Genomic DNA, 18,040 nt, shown 5'->3' with positions numbered 1-18,040 from the left:
TGTTTTGAAAATTCCTGTACTAAAAACATTCAGGAGGAAAACGTAAGATCGCTACGCTTTATTTATGGTTATCTTTGCCATTGTAAAGAATCTCTGTTACACACGCCCTAAACATGCTTACTGATCTGAAATCAGTTTGAAGCATGTATTTTGAAAGAAAATTCTTGATACCAAGGTTTTAAAAACTGATTTAGAGCCAGTTTAGCGTCGAGAGCTTATTGGTTTGCATCTGTTGTCATCACGGGATGCACTTCCCCTTTTCCTCCAAAAGAAGACCCAAAAGTAAACACAAATCTTGGTGGTAAAGCCAGCCTGAAGCATGATTCAAGACGGAATCTAGCGGTTCATAAGTTGTCATTTGGTCTTGGTGGGACACTTATATATCCTATATTTGTGTCAACAGCGAGAAAGAGGACGTAAGTGACCCGCGGTATGTGTTTTTGTTGTGTCGTTGGTGGTCAAGCGGAGCAGAAGCTAACGGGGGAGGCTAGCGGTCAACACGGTTCAGACAAGTTTAGGCCACGACGACAACATGCAGCGCTGTTGAGTGAAATCTTTTGCTGTGGGATATAAGACATACTGTTATTAACTTTCTATTACACATGAACAAGAATAATGGATGTAATTTCGAGCAATTCACCCTAAAGCAGTTAATTAATATTCTTCTTAAATTATTTGAGATTGAGACGTACAACAATTTAAGATTCACGTGCACCACAGAATTATTACTGTTTTATCACTACATGAACTAATGGTTCAGTTTACAATGAACTGAAGTCTAGACTTGGCAAATAATAAAATAACAAATAAACACGTGGTAAAAGCATTTCTTAAATGTATTTATAAATCTTTCCAGTCAGTTATTATATAGTTTCTGCTGTCGGAACAACTTTGGTAACACAAAATCGGTTTATGAAAGTACTTTTATAAATAAGAGTACAAATATGTTTATTATGCTTTTACACAGAAATGTCACTGGTTAAATTCAAATATGGAATTAGCTAAAATGACAAACTGTCAACAAACTCAAACACTATAAATGCTGTTTTTGAAGTGTTACATATTTTAGTCGGTTTAAAAGGTGTGTATGAATTTTGGATGCCAGAATCTTTAAACCTGCAGAGTATGTCTGTCAACTTTCTCTGAGTTGTTCTCATTATGGCAGCTAGTAGGACTGGAAGGCTGCATTTTTACAACCACCCCCTTTACAAAATATTCTCACCTGTAACTCTGGTCTAACCAAATCAGCACAGAACTGTACAAATAGACTACTGGTGTCCTAATTTCAACAGTCTAAAGAGAAGATGCACACATACCTGGATCTTAGCCACAGGGTGAACTCAAAAAGTATTTAGTACAAGAAGAACAGCTATATTAGCTCTCAGACCAGTTAGCTCACCAAAGAAGCGATGTTTCACTGGAAACCTCTATGATATACCTTTAGCTCATGTCCTTCTGTCTGCTTTCCTCAGATGGAAACTTTGTGCTTTCGGTTGCCCGGTCACGGGGACTCTACCCTGAAGCACATGGACTCACTGAGATCGCGGCAGCACTTCTGCGACATCACCATCGTCTCCAGCGACAACCAGATCTTCAAAGGGCACAAAGTTGTCCTCGCTGCCTGCTCGCCCTATCTGAGAGACCAGTTCCTCCTCAACCCTTCACCCAAACTCCAGGTAGGACAAGACATAGCCTTATCTGGGTTTACATGGGGTTGACACACATAAAGATTTGTCTACTTTACATTGTGCCATTATAATTATTACAGTACTTTCATTGCTAAAGGTATAGTTCATATTGCAAGTTTAATACATATTTTTGCTATATTTTGTTTAAATAAGCTCAAGTAAGTAAATAAGAGTAAAATTATCTATGCTTGTGTATAGAAATCTTAATTATTGATTGTTATTGATTATTGTTTTTGTTTTAATTTTTTCTAATTAATTTTCCTTTATATTGTATCATGTAATTTGTATTACTGATTTATGTTCTTTTATTATTGGGCGACAGTAGCTCAGTTGGTGGAGTGTTCATCCACTGATCTGAAGGTTGGAGGTTCAAATCCTGCTCTTTACGTAAACATTATCGGTTGAGCGGTCAGATCCACTGACCCACAGGTTGGCGGAGCAATTCTAACTCTAACAGATGAATGCTGTGGTTGTGTCCTTGGGCAAGACACTTAACCAACCTCGTCCTCCATGTCGGCGCACACTGTTGTATGAATGTGTGTGTGAATGGGTGAGTGGTTCCTTGACGTAAAGCGGTTTGAATGCTTTGAAGGTGGAAAAGTGCTACATAAAAATGTGTTCAGACCAGATTGTAAATGTGACCAAACTCAAATACTACATAAACCCTGGTCCCCTCTCTGTTACACACTGCTTACTGCCTAATAAAAATTACCTTTACTTTTATTTAGCATTTATCTATATAGATTTGCATAGATCATTGTAATTAGCTTATTACAGAGGAAATAGGCAACTAACTTAGGGGTTTGGTGTATAATTCTAATAATATATTAACGGGCCCATATTACGCCATTTTCAGATCTATGTTATAATGTTGTTTCTTCATTAAAAACATACTTGGAGTTGTGTTTTTTTTTTTCATTCACTCTTGTTTAACACAAAAACTGTGCATACTTAATCTGTGTTCTCGAACCACTGTGTTTTTAAATTCCATACACCTTCACTGGAATCATTTGGATAATTTCAGCCCAGGAATTTCCAATCTGCTAAACAAAAGGTAAAAGGTAGCAGTTAACTTGAAAAGTACAGCTTCATGACATCACAAGGTGGAACAGAGCAGTTTGCGCTTTGGAGATGTAGAGAGACTAATAATCCAGTGTTACACAAATGTGTGAATCAAACAAACAGCATTATAACATGGCTTAAAGCCATAACAGTCATTTCCATGTAATATAGCTGAGTATACTTTAGATACAGACGTTTCCCACCAAACAGGTTTGTTTAGGCCCTCATTAGTGACAGAGGTGCATTTACTTGGCCAATAAAAATCAGATAATTAAAATAATAAGATTAAAATAATAAGATAATTACATCTGATTATTATGTGTTTACCACATAAGAGAAATCGCATCAACAAAAACACCTGGCGACATGTGTCAGATAATCAAAGTACAGTGGTTTGAAAATAACTCTTTAAACTTTTAACTTCTCTTTGCCACATTAGTTTGTCATGTTATGCATAATTCTCCTTGTCAAAGCCAGAACAGAATAATTAGAAAGAAATCAGATTACTCACTAATCTGATAACTCTAGGTATCAGATAATGGACAGACGTCTGGTGTGCATGCAAACGTAATCAGTAATGTAATAGTTAAATTATAACATTGTACTATCTGTCTGCAGGTGTCTATGTTGTACAGCTCCTCTGTGGTGGGGGATCTGCTCCTGTCCTGTTACACCGGGGTCCTACAGTTTAACTCCAAAGAGATAGTGAACTATCTGACCGCTGCCAGCTACCTGCAAATGGAGCATATTGTGGAGCGCTGCCGAGGAGCACTGAAGAAGTATATCCAACTCAACAGCCTCGCTTCTCTGGGGGTAATTTACATATTAATAACAGAATTTTTACCATATTACACTAGTAGAGGCCGATTCTTGCAAAGTCAAGGTGAGATCCAGTACATTAGATATGTGTTAAAATGTGCCTGGCTTTTACACAAATGTAAAATAAACCACAACAAAATTAATTTGTGGTTATTTTATTTTTCAGATTTTCTTTTTGATTGTTTCACTTAACTATTTCAGATTTATATATTGTAAAGACCGGATTTAGCTCATTTGTGTAGTCCCCGGGCAGAGGAAAAGTGACACCAGGTCAACTGTATGCAGGTACTTCATAATAAGGCCCAATGAAACATTTAACATACAGCTAAAAAACAAACCCCAGCAACCCATCACCAGCAGACAGCAAATCACAAATTACAACCCTGACTCTCTTGAAGCTGCATCTTAAGGTTGAATTTAACTGTCCCAGAATGCTACACTCTCTCACTGATACAATTAAGGAGTTCCAGGCCCTGCTGCTTTGACAGAGAAGACCTAAAGTTCACAGGCTCTAGTGGTCCTCACTCCTACTTCTTCACATGATCTCATAAAACCTTTTAGAGGTGGGGGGCTCCTGGTTATGTAAAATCTTGTAATGTGAATTGTGAAAATATGACTGAATGCATAAAATGCTTGGCAGCGTCTGGACTAAACTTGGACTGGACCAGGACTAGACAAGGGCTATAACAGCACCAAAGCAGCATAAGCACTACACTGGGCTCAGCCAGGACCAAAACAGAACAAGTGTGAATGCACACTAAATATCAGTCTTGAATGTCAACAGCAGCGACTACACTAAATATTGTAATGTTATAATTGTGTTATAGACCGAAGAGGCAGGCCAGTCAAGTCCAGTCATTGTCACTGGCAGTGTGCATTCAGTCGCAGCTGGACCCTCCCCAAAACGTTCTTTGACCCCCGAGGTTTATGACGACAGCCAATCAGCTCACGGCAGTGTACAGCTTCGGAGTGACAGCCCCTCAGTGGACAATGCCTGTATAGAGGTGAGTGGGTTATACAGGGGGTTTATAAAATACATTTGTGTCTAAGTAGTGAAAATAAATCTATAATAAGGACATTTAAGTCTTTATAACACAGACTAGATTTTATTTGCTATGCCGAGAATGTTCCACAGGCATCTTCTGGAAAAGTTCTAATGGAAAAGGCCAGTGGATTATTCATAATTATAAAAAGTAACAGCTCTGAATCTTTATTACAGGTGAATGAGTCGGACGAGGAGGTCACCGTCAAACAAGAGGACAGTGATGTGTATAAAGTGTACATCTCTGAAGAGGAAAGGGCTCACAGAGACGCAGTGGAGAAAGAAGCACAGTCTGAAATGTCTCAGATCATGATCGGCGAGGGAGGGAACTATGAACTGCAACTTTCGGAGGAGCAGCCCGGAGGCAGCAGGGATACAGTGGAGAACTTAAGAGTTGCATTCAAGCACCGTCTTAGTGACTTCAGACAGAGTAAGGCACGTGGCCGGGGGTTAAAAAGGAGGAAATGGAGAGTGTCTGAATGTCAACAGGTCAACAGTTGGTACGTCACTAACTCCGGGGTGGGACTGGCGTTGGGGTCTGAATATAACCACGATACAATCAAACCAGGGAGCTACATCTCAGTCGAACTTCCGCAAGTAGATTACAGTGTGGGAGAAGCTGACAAGCAGGTAGCGCCACTCGCTTTGGAGGAGGCTGGAGGTGGAGAGGGGGTGTCGGGCTTAGAGGTGCAGCCCAGCGAAGGAGCAGGAGGAGGGGATGAGTCTGTGGCTGTGGTTGGGTCGACTTCCAGCAATGGTCCTGCTCCGGTTATATGCGATTACTGCGGTTTAGCGTTCCCATCTGCGAATATATTAGCATTGCATTGTCGCACTTCTCACATGCTCTACGCCTGCCCGTGCTGCGGCAAAAAGTTCCACCATTCGGCCAATCTGAGTCGTCACATGGCGGTGCACAGAACAGGCGGTAAGTCCCACCCGTGCCCACTCTGCTGCAAGAGCTTCACCCAAAAGTCCACCTTAATAGATCACATGAATCTGCACAGTGGAGAGAAGCCGCACCGCTGCGCCTACTGCCACGCACGCTTCGCCCACAAGCCAGCGTTACGGCGCCACCTTAAGGAGCAACACGGCAAAACGACAGGGCAGAATTCACTGGAGCAGCAGGAGAGGGACAGACAAGAGGCGCAGCAAGGAATTGAGCAAAACTAGTGAACCGAGACTCGTACTCCTAAACTGTGTGACTGTTCTAATGTGGTGCTCCAAGATACATATGGATAGCTCATTTTGGTTAATATAGTCGTCTGGATATGCTGCTATAAACTAGGTTAGACTTTTCAAAGTTGGTTTTAATACTAAGGTGAAAAGGCTAAGGCTCTATACCTATTTCAATACCACAATGATAATTTAAAAAAAAAAAAACACTCTTTATACAATAGGATTTTCAACACAAAATAGTAGTTCTTTACTATTGGATTGTGGTCTACTAGTTTTGGACCATTCTAAAACTAATCAGGTATGGTACGACTTGTCCTATTTTTGTTTTGATACTAATTTTAGTATCAGTTAGTATTTGCGGGGTGTCTTTTTACAACCCAAATTCAAACCCAGGTGCTCAGTATTCTTGATATGTCTGTACTGGCCCTACATGTCTTAAATGGGCCAAATGCAAAGGACAGATTTTCCTCCAATATTGAGACCTTGTGGTGACATCACTCTGGGGGTGTTCTACATGTATCTCTATGGTGGAATGTTTAGCAGTTACCGTGGTGACACAACGCACACATTAGCAATAACTACTAAAAAAAGTTTTAAGATACTCTCAAAACTCAAGAAAAAATGCAACGACTAAGGAGTGACGGATCAATATGTGCGTTCATGGTCCTGTTTAGGTGATTTTCAACAAACAAGGTGGGAATGACTAACTGAAAAAGTGTTGGCTAATTCTAGCTAGCTTGTGACTGTAATGTTATTTGAGAGGGACTTTAAGAACACAAGTTGTAGTTCTAGCTCAGTTCTCAGCTCTTTATGGTCAAATTGGGTTAAAATAAAGCTCAGATTAAAGTTTTAACAAACCTCAGACAGAGCAGTGCTTATAGTTAGCGTCACACCCCCAGAGAATGTTGATGACAACGGCTGCAGTATCAGTAGTACTGTATACCTAAACTAATATCAGACTGCTATAATGAAATAAGACATTTTTAGTCATAGTTTCAGGGTTGGGTACATTTATTTGAGTGACATTTTAAAGCAATTCACCTTCTGAGTAATTTTCAGACACCACACTTATACTTCTATTTGAGTGACATATTTTACTCTTACTTGACTACAAGTGACAAATCGACAACATATATCATATGAGATAGGAGAAAGCACTACTAATTGCACAATAGAAACCCTGTATTATTGTTCCTTTGTGTCTACCTCTACAAACTGGACTGACAATGACCAATATAAGGAGAAACATTAGGAGAAAGATTCAGCTATCCATTAGTATCTCTGACCATCACTTTTAGAAATTGCCTTTGAGATGTTTTTTTTTGTTTTGTTTTTTAACCCAAAGCTAATTAAAATTATGTTTATAAATTTAATATTTGATTGCACAGTGATATATGGGTTTTTCTAAAGAGTCATTGGAAAAGTGGACCAAATTTGCTGATAAATAATGCAGATTTAATCCAGTAATTAAATCCTACTGTGTTTGAACATAAAATTACTGATATTAAAAAAGTATACGAATTTATCTTTTTCAGTTTTATTACATTTTGTGCTGTGTCCAAAACTGTTAACCTGTAATTCCCCAAAGGTACAGAAGTGCTAAGATTCAAGGGAAGTTTGATAAAGCTGTGAGAATGCTGCATAGTGGCCTTATTTTTTATTTATTTTTATCTATTAACATGTTTTCCCAAATCTGTCACAGTTTGTAATAGGGAAATAGTGCTGTGGCCCTGTATTTATTCACATAATGGTTGTAGTTTTGGTTTGGTTGGTTCCTAAATGTGTGAGTTCATGGCAAACTTTAACTTACTCAAAATGGTGACGTGATATTAAGTAGATTGAACTATAGACGTTGGCTATTTGGTTGCGATGTTTAAATTGGGTCCCATTTGACCAGTTAACAACAAGGACATTCAATGGAAACTTATGTTCTTACAATTAATCTTCAAATATTACTGGAAGGCTAAAATGATGTTAAAATTAAATGTACCACGTGATATGTTATACTGTTGTAGAAAGAGCACATTTTTAATAAATATAATCAATTATGGCCTTTCCTGTGATTTTGTCATTTTTCGTGGAATTGTTTAAAGGTGCACTGTGCAACTTTGGTGGCTTTGCCTAAAATGTTCCACAGCACGATATATCATTGTATTTCCCCAAGGCTGTTTGTATAGCTCAGATATTTTGAAAAATATGCATTCTTACTTTAAGCGGTTGTCTGGCAAATCCTTAAAGATCTCTCTGTATTTTTTATATCAGTTTGGTCCCCACTTCCTTCATTGTGTGTACGGACAGACGTGATCGTCCAATCAGATTAGTTTTTTCAGTGACACATGTGAAACGAAGGAGCTCTTCGGTCACCTATGATTTACAAATAAAATCTAATTTCTCTCACCTCAGATGAACAGAGTTTAGTGCTTCAGTCATCGATTTTGCAGAAATCCACAAAGTTTTTCAGTCCCTTGTGATATTTTTTTTCCTTTACTTTTTTGGATATAGGCAGACCATGAGTGTCCCTGATTGACTAATCCACCTGTCAGTCAAGCTCTTTTGAAAACGGGGAGATTCACCAGTGACCAGACTCACATCTTTTTTACAAGAGTAAAAAGTGTGTATTCTGGATCCTGAGTGATGTCAACGGGGTTGACTCTCCACAAATCTGACCTCAACTCCATAACCTCCTGAACACTTTGGGTCCTGCTCACATCATCATATGAAATCGTATCTCACACCTTTGAGAACATCAGTTGTTCCTGGAGGAGCTGCAGAAGTGTCTAGGTGATTTCAAATGACCCCAAATAAGCTGTTATAAATCATCATAAACAGACAATCTACATTTGATCTTTTGAACATGACATCATCATGATAACAGAGTAGAGATTTATTGAGCAACAGGAAACCAGTTTAATCCTCTAAAGATATTACAGCATAAATCTATTTGACAACAAAAAAAATACAGTTTTTGAAATTCCGCTCTACAAACATGAACAAAAAATGTAAAGAATCTTGCTGTAAGGGAGAAACATGAATCACAAAAAGTCTTCGCTGTAGACGACCTGGTTCCTCTTGTCACGGTAGGAGCCCTTTGTGCTGTTCTGTACCGCTGCAAATGAGACAGACAGTGGAGATTCAGAAGATATGTGCAAAATGTGTTCTATGTGTGCTATAAGAAGTATTTTAAGTGTTTTTTTCTTTTACCCAGAGAGGCCCAGACTGATTTTCCGGTGGCTGCATCTAACATTGGCTGTTTCCTGGCAATGCTCACTTTGATGTTGACGTCTCCCACTGTATTGCCGTTTAACTGGGACAAAGAAAAAGAGTAAAAATATTAGGCCTTTAAAGGTTTGGTACAGCGAGCACACTGAGAACAAAAATAGGAATATAAATGTCCCTTTTGCAAAATGAATATAGCATCACAAGAAGAAAAAGCGGTGAAAGTTGCCATTAATTTGTGTGCCATTAATTTGTAGTTTTCAGATTCTAAAACTTGATGATGTTACACTTCAAAATGGAGGGGCAAGAGACAGTTTTCCCATTGATTACCGGTACATTGTACTTTGCCAAGAAATATCCAAAATGTAAATGCACAAATGTTGCACCTGATCATTTCTATTTGTGAATAGACCCATGATCTCAATTGTATTATAACAAAGTCTCCATTTTAACAATATACATTTTAGCTGCCCCCCATCTGTATTAGATATCATTGTCCTATAGACTATTGTGATTTCATCTGAAACCAAGCAATAGAAGTGACTGTAGTTCTCTCTCAGACTAAAACAAGTTGACTGATAAATTGCTGATTACTAGTCATTATGCTGTACATTACATTGTAATAATCTGATATCTGATATTTTGACTTTAGTTCAGGGTTGACGCCTGACACTGTTTATGTATTTTAAAGTAACTGCTTTTGTATGTGACACTTGGTTGCTATGCCGACAAGTAGATGTGAAGGTTTTATTCATCAGTTACTGGGCTGTTTTGGAGACTGGCTCTCTTGAGTTGAGACTGCTGTTGTTTTTCTCTTGTTCTGGCGTGGGTTAAGGTCTACAGTAGCCGTTGTGTTCAGAAAATAAACACCCAGAATAAATTTGGCATGTTGCCGTACACCAGAATGCCACAATATGTTGTCTTAGTGTCCCTCTAATAGGACAAGGAAGCAGATGTGGATGATATGGCCAAAAAAATGACAATAACATTTTTCATGATTCATAAATGCACTTGTGGTGTGTATGTATAGTATAGAGTGAGTCAAGCAGACTGTGTACTTTACCATGATTGGTTAATTCTACTTGTCAATCATAGCACAACAGAGGCTGACCAAAATAAAGGATACATGGGGAAACGTAGATGACATTTATCTGGGTTTAATGAAGCCGTATTGTACTAGTGTCTTCTATATAGTTATAATCTATAACACCTGTGGATCATTATGTTATAATTAGCACATTTTAAAATGCATATAATCGATAAAAAAATTGGAGAATGAAGTACATCGATTGCAGTGGGAGTATACTGATGGCAGTGAAAACGGGAGGTGAAGGACTATGATTGAATACGATGTCTTGAAAATAAGCGATTAAAAATTGCTCAAAAATGCATGAATTACTTCAAATACAACTTTAAGTGGGTAAATGGTGAGGGGAAACAATTACAACATGGTTAAAAGAATAGGCCAGCTTTAAATGAATATTGAGAGTTAGAAAACTAGAAAAACTGCACACTTACCTCAGCTACTGCCTGGTCTGCAGACTCCATCTTTTCAAATGTAATAAATGCACAGCTACAAAGATAATCAACAAATGGGTAAATAATTAGTACACCGTAAGTTTATGACCAGTGAGGAGATGCTTATTAAGTTAAGCTGTACATACTTGCGTGGGTTGTCCATAGACAGGTCAATGATGTTTCCGTGCAGAGAAAAGGCAGAGCGCAGGCTGTCCTCTATGAGTCCAGAGCCATAAACGTAAACAGTGTTTCCCTTTCGGACACCTCTGCGCTCGGGGTATGAGTCTGAGCCTTCAGACAAAACAGGGTCACATCAAACAGCAATCGGCAGCATATACAAATGTTTTTTAGATGTACATTTCAGAACTGTCAAGTCAATCTAAAGTTTTTAGATTGTATTCTTAAAAAAAACAGGAGACCACAACAAAGGATGCAAGTATGGCATATTCACAAAGATATTGTGAAATAAAATGTAAACTGAAAGAGACTGGATTGTTCTTTACTCTTACTGCCTTTTTTCCCTTCATTTCACAATTGTCACTGTCCTCTATCAGTATGTATGGTCTGTTTTCTATTAATACGTTAATCTGTTATTTTAGACATTTTGACATTGTTTTGAGTTTGTTAAACACACATTTCATTAATTACAGTATTCACAGCATTTTAGTTTCTTTATTTCAGATTTTTAGAGGGCAGAAAGAGGAACTGCAGCATTAAGAATAGTCCAATGATGTTCATCTAGTCTTCCAATAATTTATTTTAATAGTTGTTTTTTTTCAGACCAAGGTTTAGTTTGTTTTCATACCTGACAGTTTCAACTACTCAGTAGTTCTCTTCCCCAGAGTGGTCATGTGATGTTTCTGTGACATGTCTGGTCAAATAATTTAAACAGGTTTTGGTGCCGGTGGAGGTAGGGCGACAGCGCCATCTGCAGTCAGACTTCTTCAGGACAGTGTCCCAGGTGTGTGAGAGTAAAAAGGCCATAGGACAGAATGTGGGAAGGAAACAGCGAAGGCGTGCACAGGAGCAACAAAACACAAAGCAGAACAGGAGCAATTCAAATTGGCCATTTCTCACCATTGTAAAAGAGAGAAACACATTATGGACTGGGCTGAAGCAATCATCATTGGAACAGAGGACAACAAACATCAGTGCTGGATATAACGAGCGCAACTGAAATACAGAAACCTGGGATACAGTCCTGAAGAAGTCAAACTGCAGATGGCACTGTCGTCCTTCCTCTACCGATAGGAAGACAGCGCGAAAACCTGTCACATGTCATAGTAACATCACATGACCACTCTGAGGAAAACCGCTAGAGAGCAGTCGAAACAGTCAGGTACAACAAACTAAACCTTGCTCTGAAAAAAATTCAGAACAGAATCTAATTGGTTGTTTATATGAGCACACATTTTGTACCGTGGAGTATACTTGTTATCATGATTAAGATTAATTTGAAAGTATGATGGACATCACTGCATGTGGAAAAAATAGGGTGAATGAAAGACAGTAACTTAGCCATGGGGCAATTTTTGTTTGTTTGTTTGTTGTCAGTTTAAATGTATTTTTATGTTTACTCAGTAATGTACACGTCAATAGGTTTGTTGTTTTGTGTTTTGTTTTTCAATATAATGGAAAAAACCTTGAATAAGAAAAATAAAAGATTTATCACCCAGCCCCTACACAAATCATATAAAAAAAACTCACGTCTGAATGGTCCGTCCCTGTCTCTATCTCGGTTTCGTTCTCTGCTCCTGTCTCGGCTCCTGTCCCGACTCCTCTCCCGACTCCTGTCCCGGCTCCTGTCCCGGCTCCTGTCCCGGCTGCTGTCCTGGCTCCTGTCCCGGCTCCTGTCCCGGCTCCTGTCCCGGCTCCTGTCTCGGCTCCTGTCCCGGCTCCTGTCACGGCTCCTTTCACGTCCTCTCTCTCGTTCCCTCTCTCTCTCTCTGTCCCGCCCACGATCACGCTCCCGTTCAAAATCCCGATCGCGATCTCTGTCTCTCTCTCGGTCTCTGTCGCGCTCTCGATCCCGGTCCATTTCCCGACTTGACGACATTCCACTCCCGTCATCATCGTCGCGGTAACGGTCACTGGAACTCACAAAACTGAAGAAGTATAAGATTATATGTATTATTAACAAAAGGGACAGGTTATGGTTATTTCATCGCAGTTCTAAACCAATCTTGCTCATTCCTAAAATAGCACTTGTATAGTGGTAGCAATCACAGGAATAATTAAACATGTATGAATATGAATTAAACAAAACGCAACTCTAGAGATGGAAATTGTGATTGATCAATACTAGGAGACATAATTATTTCTTTGCATATCATAAAAATGAATTTGTTACGTTCTTTACCTTTCGTAGAGTAACTTCCTGTGAGCTCTCTTGGACTATACCAAAAAATGAACATGACACATACAAATTAGACCAGTAATATCAATATCTGCTCAAATACAAACTAGTTTCAGCAATAATTGGTCAATATCTGTGTAATCCTTCAGTTGTCCAAGCGGCAAAATATCTTCACTCTAAAATCTTTTGTTCAGTTCACAGAACTGAAAGTTTCTTTTGCTAATAATAAGTTAATAACATAAATGTTAGATAATGGAAACATTCACATACGTCTGGTGGCTCGTCATCAGTTGAGACGCTTCTTTGGAAGGGTAAGAAGGCTGGAGCAGGGCCTTTTTCAGGGTCCTAAAAATATGGTAAGAAGTACATTGTAGATAAATTTATAAATTTAGGTTCCACTGGTGTTCAAGTGTAACATTGAAAGGCTATACAAGTTTCATGACACATATTTTAATCTGTTTTATCTCTCATAAACACTAGATTGTCTGAAAGAACCATTGTATCACTGAAGTGTGTAATTTTGTTATGATAAATATCTCACCTTAAGTTTAATCTCCAACATCCTTGACCTTTTAAATCCAGAGTTCTTGTTCTCAGATTTAATAGCACTGATGGCTCCAGACTTGATCAGCATCTTTGCTTGTTCAGTTGCTGTCGCTGTGTCCACCACAGGCTGGTCTGATAAAGCTTTAGAGGAAAACAATTGATGGCAAAAACTCAATATTTGTAATTTTTATATATATATATATATATATATGTATATATATATATATATATATATATATATATATATATATATATATATATATATATATATATATATATATATACATACACAAACAATGAACAATTTCATAATTCAACCCCTCTTACTTCGTTTGAGTCCACTCTGATTGGTCTGGTTGGTTGAACTCTGCTTCTTCAAGGCAACTAGCGCCTTTTTCTGAAGAGATATAAACAAACATGCAATAAAGGGTTTTAGTATTGCTTTTTAGACTACGAAAAGTATGAATGTAGTACAGTAGTAGTATGACATAGGTTACCTTCTTCTTAAGTTTAGCATATTTCTTTTGCAATGCCTCTTCTTCATCGGTAAGAGAACTTGGAAATGCCACCATTGTACCCACTGCAACACATTTAAAAAACAACTCAACAATTAGACATTTTACACTATTTTATCGTAAGAGTTAAATATTCCCTTTGTTGATGTGTTGCTTTCTAAGGTAGTGGCTTCTGCATCGTTAAGCTACCACCGACTCCTTTCGTTCAGTTTTAGGCAGACTATCAAATAAATAAGACCGATTATAAACAATACAACGATCACGATACCGTAACATCGAATTATCCTTTACATTATATATATCGCAATTTCTACCAAAATATTACAGAAAGAAAGCGAAAAAAAATTCATACATTTCTTACCCAAACCCAGAGCACAACAAAGTCGCACAAATATGACGTCACAAAGTTTCATCGGCTCGTTTTGCCAAATTATCTTTTTTAATTTAATATTTAGTTGCACTAAATTGCATCCAATCACTGCTAAAATATTTATTGCCTTTCAATTTTATTTAACTACTTGTGTAATTTTCACAAAACATATCGTCGTTGTGTCGCAACATCCGGAGCGACAGCAGCAACTTTTTAGGTTTCATTTATCAGTGCTGGGCATGGAGAGAAATTGTGAGTTTTAATTTTTATGCTAAAAATCTTTTTGAATATATCTCTTTACTCTTTATTCTTTATTTTGCTGTACGCGTCTATTTTATAGACACAGCTGATTGTGGATGCTGATGTGGCGGGTGTTGCCAGTCTTCTGTCAATCACTGATCACCCATAATGTTGTTTACATGTAATTGATTGTCGTTTGTGCTCGTTTCAAACTTAAACCCCACCTTTTACTCAACTCTAAGGATCCTTAAGTGTTCAATCTGTTAGCAAGCCTCGTTTTGGACTGCTTCACCAAGTAGATCAGCATAATCTGATTCTTCCCTTTGGCCAAGAATGATTCGACTTCAACTAGTTGTGTATGTGAGGATGTGGTGCAAACGGACTTTTCAGTAATTAGCCACAATAAACAATAACAATTAAACAATTTTCTAGTAATTTCCACACTCTTCCTGCCTGTGGCTCAACACTGCTAGTCTTTGAATGTCAATAAAGATATGTATTTTGGTCATTTTCTGTTGCCCCTCCCTGCAGATGTGCCCCCTGTGGGCCCCACGGATCTACCTTTGTCCTTGCTGGAGATGGGCTGCTCTGGACGCTTTGAGCTGATCACACACCCCACACCGGGGCAGCCTTTGCCTCCACTCACCACGGTCAGTGCATACTCCATAGTACTATACTCTATTATATTCACTAAATATGAAACATGACCTTATATAATGTGATATCATAATCATGTGCAGCTTCCCCATGGACTGCCCCCCACAAGTCTGAGCTTAGAGAAAGAAGTAGAGAAACAGTTTTTACGGGACCCTGGCTGGCTGCCCATCCATGATAAGGACCTCTGTTTTCAAAAGTTTCTCAAGTATGTATGTCCACTATGTCTTAAACAATAACTGTAAAGACATTGTTATCAATTATTTTTTATATCTATTACATTGTGTCTCCATTGATAGATTAGACGTGGCACAAAGAACTGTCTGCATTACTATTAGCTAATTTATTATTACAAAAGACAAATAAAAAGTTATAATATGCTAAATTGTACTCCAAATATGTAAAACATGTGATAGAATTTAAGGTAAATAAATACTGCACACTTATTGATAACTGCATTAATCAACTGCTTTTATTGTTATTGTGTTGTCTTCAGAATAGCAAAGAGGGAGATTAATGTGGACTCTCTCCTTAACTGTGCCCCTGCTCCTCTTCACTCTGGTTTGTCCGTGGTCCGAGACCCAACCACCGGGATGCTCCTGGACTTCACAGAGGTAATGCACAAAAATCACACTTTGTCCTTCATAATAACACAGCATCTTTCTTCAGATGTGCTGGAGGTAGAACATGAGACATGCACCAGAGACTTTATGTTCATATTACATATTTTCTGATCCTTGTTTCCTCATCAGAAACATACCTTGAGTTATTTTTGGTTTCATTCACACATGTGCAAAACATAAACCCTGCATATTTAGGGCTCAGATGTTCTCTCAAATGGAAATCTACTTTGTGATGTCATGTAGTAATACAGGAAGTGCTCCACTGTGTTTTTAAACTCCATATAGCTTAATTAGAATCATTTGGATAATTTCAGCCCTAAAATTGCCCATTTCTACTGAACAAAAGGTAAAAAGTTGGTGTTAATTTGAAAATTACTACTTCATAACATCACAAGGTGAAACAGAGCATTTTGAGCTTTGGAGATGTAGACAGACTAAAAGACCTGTTACAATAACACGTTTTGAAGTTTGATATATTGTTAAAGTAGTAAATATAGACAATAAACCATAATGCTGAAACCAATTTATGCCACTGACACAACAACCCAAGAGAAGATTTAAACCACAAAAACTATTCTAAACCTACAAGATTGTTTAAAAAAATGTGAGCTGCAATAAATAAATTGTAGAATGAAATATTTTAGTTTGCTTGTGTAACGACTCATAGAAGTTATTAATTCAACCTTTTATGACTTGTATCACATCAAATTAAAAATAACCAAAAATTCTCCATTAGAGCAAAGAAAAAGTACACACGATAGAACGATAAGTTGATATATTAATTATCGTGACAGGCCTACAGACTAATAATGCAAGATTACTCAAACCTGTGTGAATGAAACAAAACACAACTCCAGATATGTTTTTAATCAGGTAACAGCATTATAATATGTCTTAAAGCTCACAATTTTGAATAATAAAATAAAATACTAGTTTGAAGTTATAGTTTGAAGTTATAGTTATAGATTTAGTTGAATATTATAGTACTGACAGGGAAAGAACAAGAACATCACGGTCCTTGTTATCTGGCCATCACAGTGTGTAATACTCCCTACGATGGAAGATTTGAATGAACAAAACTACCACACTCTATTGAATGTTCATGTCTGTGCTGTACAGATATAAGTCTCCTGACTCTCTTTACAGCTCTCAGGCTTTTAGCAATTATTATCTTATGTAATAAATGAAAAATCCTTTTTTTTAGCTACCATGTCATAATGTTGTTCCCTCATCAGAAACAGGCCTGCAGCGGTTTTAGATGTCATCCATGCATGTTTGAGTAATTTAGCGGTCTCTCCTGGGCCTTATTTGAACCCTCCTTACAGTTAGAGGTGGAATGTTCTGCCCACAAGCCCATGTCACCCATGCTCCCACAAGACAATTCTCAATAAATATACAAAAGCAGGATACAAACCTGATGCAATGTGCAGTACTTTCATTAGCGGGATGCATGCTTATTGAGTAATGACAGCGCTCTGAAGGGGCAGTGACTTAACATGGGGAGTAGAGGGAGGAGGGATTCAAAGCCGATGTTATTACGTGTTTTTTTTTTTTTTATATTATGCAAATATGTTTTTCTTTAAGGTGTTACTTGAAAACACTGACCTCTCTGCGAAGAACTCTCTCTCATTACAACGGCAGCCTGGCCCTCCGTCCGAGAGCCTTCGAGGGAGCAACACCAATTACCCTTTTCTCCCGGGTGAGAATCTTCTAAAGTTTTCTCGCTCCTCACAAATATATATATTCCTTTTAAAACTCAAATGTAAACAGACCAGACGTATCCCAAGTGTTGCCATAGAAGTGAATTAATTATGATGTTTTTGCTTTTTGCTCACAGGAGGGATGGAGGAGCTCACTCTGGACCAAATTAAAAAGAAGTCTGACTTGGAGGAGGATATTGACTTTGAAAATGGTTTGGATTAGATTCAAATATAGATTTAAATGTAATATTTCACATATTTTATTTGAAGTTGTGTTTTTTATGACAGATTTACTCAAAGTTGCCCCAGGACTGAAAACTGGGATGGACTTCACTGAAAAAGGTTTGAGATTTAAGATATATTGTTGAATAGTTTCCCAAAAATAATTTCATTCATGTTCATTCTAGTGAAGGTGTATGGAGTTTAGAAACACAGTGGAGCACTTCTTGTTTTACCACAAGACATTATAAGGCGTTTTCAGTTTGAGAACACAGGATTTGAGTGTTAAACATATG

At 37.9% G+C, this 18,040-nt stretch overlaps 3 protein-coding genes across 5 annotated transcripts in view; 2 read left to right on the top strand and 1 right to left on the bottom strand.

The window, feature by feature from the left end:
- The first annotated feature begins 247 nt into the window (after positions 1 to 247).
- LOC117378226 (zinc finger and BTB domain-containing protein 12-like) lies at positions 248 to 6,795 on the top strand. Of its 2 annotated transcripts, none has more exons than XM_033974769.2 (5): positions 248 to 416; positions 1,473 to 1,676; positions 3,369 to 3,563; positions 4,397 to 4,573; positions 4,789 to 6,795. In XM_033974769.2, exons 2-5 carry the CDS (start codon positions 1,473 to 1,475, stop codon positions 5,779 to 5,781), a joined length of 1,569 nt encoding a protein of 522 aa, XP_033830660.1. In that variant the 5' UTR covers positions 248 to 416; the 3' UTR covers positions 5,782 to 6,795. The 2 variants fall into 2 exon arrangements, with proteins under 2 accessions (XP_033830660.1, XP_055081306.1); XM_055225331.1 differs by having other exon boundaries at positions 248 to 430.
- A 1,037-nt stretch (positions 6,796 to 7,832) lies between these two features.
- On the bottom strand, positions 7,833 to 14,495 carry nelfe (negative elongation factor complex member E). 2 transcript variants are annotated; one of them, XM_033974770.2, is made up of 11 exons: positions 14,291 to 14,495; positions 13,921 to 14,003; positions 13,751 to 13,820; positions 13,419 to 13,564; positions 13,148 to 13,222; positions 12,881 to 12,915; positions 12,229 to 12,626; positions 10,668 to 10,812; positions 10,522 to 10,576; positions 8,989 to 9,091; positions 7,833 to 8,893 (listed from the first exon to the last, which is right to left on the bottom strand). In XM_033974770.2, exons 1-11 carry the CDS (start codon positions 14,349 to 14,351, stop codon positions 8,820 to 8,822), a joined length of 1,245 nt encoding a protein of 414 aa, XP_033830661.2. In that variant the 5' UTR covers positions 14,352 to 14,495; the 3' UTR covers positions 7,833 to 8,819. The 2 variants fall into 2 exon arrangements, with proteins under 2 accessions (XP_033830661.2, XP_033830662.1); XM_033974771.2 differs by having other exon boundaries at positions 8,640 to 8,893; positions 14,300 to 14,315.
- skic2 (SKI2 subunit of superkiller complex) overlaps positions 14,485 to 18,040 on the top strand; it is a 25,078-nt gene continuing 21,522 nt past the window's right edge. Inside the window, exons 1-7 of the mRNA XM_033975070.2 lie at positions 14,485 to 14,560; positions 15,080 to 15,198; positions 15,289 to 15,410; positions 15,699 to 15,816; positions 17,410 to 17,524; positions 17,663 to 17,737; positions 17,814 to 17,867. Coding sequence (XP_033830961.1) covers positions 14,548 to 14,560; positions 15,080 to 15,198; positions 15,289 to 15,410; positions 15,699 to 15,816; positions 17,410 to 17,524; positions 17,663 to 17,737; positions 17,814 to 17,867 — 616 coding nt within the window. The 5' untranslated portion in view covers positions 14,485 to 14,547. The remainder of the gene's footprint in view (positions 14,561 to 15,079; positions 15,199 to 15,288; positions 15,411 to 15,698; positions 15,817 to 17,409; positions 17,525 to 17,662; positions 17,738 to 17,813; positions 17,868 to 18,040) is intronic.

The sequence above is a fragment of the Periophthalmus magnuspinnatus genome, chromosome 11 (assembly GCF_009829125.3).
Source record: "Periophthalmus magnuspinnatus isolate fPerMag1 chromosome 11, fPerMag1.2.pri, whole genome shotgun sequence".
In the NCBI taxonomy this organism is placed as follows: domain Eukaryota; kingdom Metazoa; phylum Chordata; class Actinopteri; order Gobiiformes; family Gobiidae; genus Periophthalmus; species Periophthalmus magnuspinnatus.
Note: the sequence above shows the minus strand (reverse complement) of the source record. Positions and strands in the feature narration are given on the sequence as shown.

Bases quoted from the DNA above. Each gene is read 5' to 3' on its own strand.
- LOC117378226 (XM_033974769.2), top strand. From the start codon at position 1,473: ATGGAAACTTTGTGCTTTCGGTTGCCCGGTCACGGGGACTCTACCCTG. The intron at 3,564-4,396 runs GTAATTTACATA...ATTGTGTTATAG, and splicing joins ACAGCCTCGCTTCTCTGGGG to ACCGAAGAGGCAGGCCAGTC. The intron at 4,574-4,788 runs GTGAGTGGGTTA...TCTTTATTACAG, and splicing joins TGGACAATGCCTGTATAGAG to GTGAATGAGTCGGACGAGGA.
- nelfe (XM_033974770.2), bottom strand. From the start codon at position 14,351: ATGAAACTTTGTGACGTCATATTTGTGCGACTTTGTTGTGCTCTGGGT. The intron at 13,565-13,750 runs GTAAGAGGGGTT...TTTCCTCTAAAG, and splicing joins TCAGAGTGGACTCAAACGAA to CTTTATCAGACCAGCCTGTG. The intron at 10,813-12,228 runs GTGAGTTTTTTT...TTTTGTCTGAAG, and splicing joins CAGGGACGGACCATTCAGAC to GCTCAGACTCATACCCCGAG.